This window comes from Sinocyclocheilus rhinocerous, unplaced genomic scaffold, assembly GCF_001515625.1.
Source record: "Sinocyclocheilus rhinocerous isolate Xijiao unplaced genomic scaffold, SAMN03320098_v1.1 scaffold200, whole genome shotgun sequence".
NCBI lineage: Eukaryota > Metazoa > Chordata > Actinopteri > Cypriniformes > Cyprinidae > Sinocyclocheilus > Sinocyclocheilus rhinocerous.
In genome coordinates, this window is record NW_015641014.1 from 2,935,128 (window position 1) to 2,937,684 (window position 2,557).

Consider the following 2,557-nt stretch of genomic DNA (forward strand, 5'->3'; position numbering starts at 1 on the left):
TCACCAAACACCAATGACTTGGACATACGGGTACAGTCATTTTAGACACTTCCAGAACAGTTGCAACAGAGATGGAAATACAATTTTTGAATACATGAATTATGTTTCCATCTTTGTTGCCACAGTTTTGGAAGTGCCTTTTTCTGTTCTAAAGAAGGGGGTGTTCCAATACTTTTGTCCATATAGTGTATGTATAAGTCATTGGTGTTTGGTGATGAGTTTTTTGGCTCAAGGTCTGCATTCAAAGTCACACCAGAGGTGTTCAGCTGGGATTAGGACTTTGCTTTCTGCAGACTAGTCAAGTTCTTCCACACTGACTGAATCAATCATTTCATTTTTTGAACCTTGCCTTATACACAGAGGCATTGTCATATTAGAATAGAAAAGGGTCCTGTCCAAACTGTTGCTATAAAATTAGAAGCACACAATTCCCTAGAATATTATTATATGCTTAAACATTAAGATTTGTACTCATGGACATTACTAAAGTAGTCAAACCTGTTCATTAGAAGGGGGTGTCCCAATACTTTTGGCAATATAGTGTATATTGAAATTACACATACCAAGGGGGCCAGTATGGGCAAAAAGATTGTCATCGTGGCAGCATTGCTGGCCACCTCGGTGATAGAGGTGACAATAAGGCAGGCGATGGTGACAGTGGCTAAAGGAGGAAGACTTCCCAAGGGAGTCAGCAATTCAGCAACCCAAGTCGATAAACCAGAAATCTGTTGAGTGAAAAATAAAGAAAAAACGTCGAAGACAGAAGGTAAATGAAAGTGTCCTGACAAGATATTCATGAACCCAAACGAACCCACTTCCAGAAATGTACCAATATCTCTTTGTCTGCTTGTCAACAGAGACCGGAGTCGTAATTTAGCTGTTTGTCAAGATACGGCATCCAAACAGCCTGATGTTGCATATGGAGAACGCAGCACAGTAGTCACCCTTTCTGCTTTGAAGATTTTAAAGACTGAACTTGCCATGACATTTGGGTGTCTGGATCAAAACAAGGGCTGGAGCCTTGATGATAAGACCCCACCCCAGCCTACCTACACCAGGAGAATATTAAGAAGTAGACGCTCTTGTTTCCAGCCTTTGCAACTGACATGAGGAAGGAGCCGTTTGTTATGCTGAAATGCTGTGCTTCAGTGCCAGTCTTATAATGGAGGCATGTAATTAGCTTGAATGGAACGTCAAAGCAGACAGAGAGTGACACAGTGGAATTGTTGTTCTCTGCACAACGTTAATGGGCTGCACACTGTTACGAGGCTTTGATGTGATCCGTTTTTTCATTTATTTCTTTTAAAAGGAAATTAATGTTTAAGATTATGAGTAAAGGGTGCAACTGAGCTGTCCAGGCCTGTCCAAAGGCACTAGTGAATTAGACTGGCCTGTTTAATTGAATCCAGGCATGTAAAACGGACCATTAATTGATTCAACTATTAATGCGGCCTTGTACTTTTCTATTCATTTCTGTCTTTTCTTCTCTCACAGATATAGTTGGGTTTCCATTAAATCATGATCCTACCTTTGTGCCTTCAGCCAAAGCGAAACCACCACCCACGAGCAGACTGATCTCCCATGGCATACAGGCCTGGAAGTCCTTCCACGTTATCAAGGCCTCTGTCACAGGGATCGACAATGTTAATCAACAACAAAACTGCCGATAGTGAGCCTCTAATCATTTGGAAGGGTTTCAAGTGTGCACAAAGGAAATGAGTAAGCCGTACCGTAGCGCTCTGCATTTGGTTTGTGTGCGGGGATGATGAAGAACATGAAACCCAGCAGCAGCGCTACAGTGGCATCTGTAGCGTATCCTGGGTAACTGAAGAAATAACAAAATACAAAGAATAAATAAGAAATCTAAAGGCAATTATTGAACAGAATGATGACTTTCTCTAAAGTGCAGTAGTATATCTACATCAAAAGAAGTTGATAAATGTGAATACACTCACTCGGGAAACAATGACGACCAGCCAGGCATGAAACCTGGGTTTCTTGTAAACCACAAAATTGCCATCAGAATGAAAATGATCATGGTGATAATCTCCTGCCAGCTGGATCAGTAGAGAAACAGTGTTACAAACAAATGATCAGAAATTCCTGCATCTCATTGCCCTAAACACTGGAATACACTACACAACTTTTGCCCCAATTTACTGTCATCACTAGTTGCTGAGAAATATTCACAAGAAATTTGTGTAGTGTATGATGGGCACAGACTCCAATTTTTTTAGCTTTAGACTCTGTCCGGTCAGAGGATATAAAACATGTTTGATATTTTTACAGTAACTGAATTTAGAATAATTATTGTTTCTATTTGTAATGCTTCTAGCAATGAGGTGCATATTTATGTATAAGTTTTGCAAGTGTTTAAAAATGACTTGAAAGCCTGGTAGTGTGTGATCCACAGTCTTTAGTGTACAATGCCAGTTTTTCTCTGCACCACTTTCAAAGCCGGCATGATGCCTAGTGTTTTAAAAATCTGTTCCGATTTTAACTTTGTTTTGGTAAGCCTTTTTCTGCAAGCGTCTGAGAAAATGAGCGCGTCTGATTT

General features: G+C 40.2%; 1 protein-coding gene across 1 annotated transcript in view; it reads right to left on the minus strand.

Moving 5' to 3' along the window:
* LOC107753712 (solute carrier family 13 member 1-like) overlaps positions 1-2,557 on the minus strand; it is an 8,326-nt gene that overhangs the window by 2,147 nt on the left and 3,622 nt on the right. The window contains exons 10-13 of the mRNA XM_016569924.1: positions 1,956-2,057; positions 1,731-1,825; positions 1,529-1,623; positions 564-725 (exon numbers count right to left, since the gene is read on the minus strand). Of these exons, the coding sequence (XP_016425410.1) occupies positions 564-725; positions 1,529-1,623; positions 1,731-1,825; positions 1,956-2,057 (454 nt within the window). The remainder of the gene's footprint in view (positions 1-563; positions 726-1,528; positions 1,624-1,730; positions 1,826-1,955; positions 2,058-2,557) is intronic.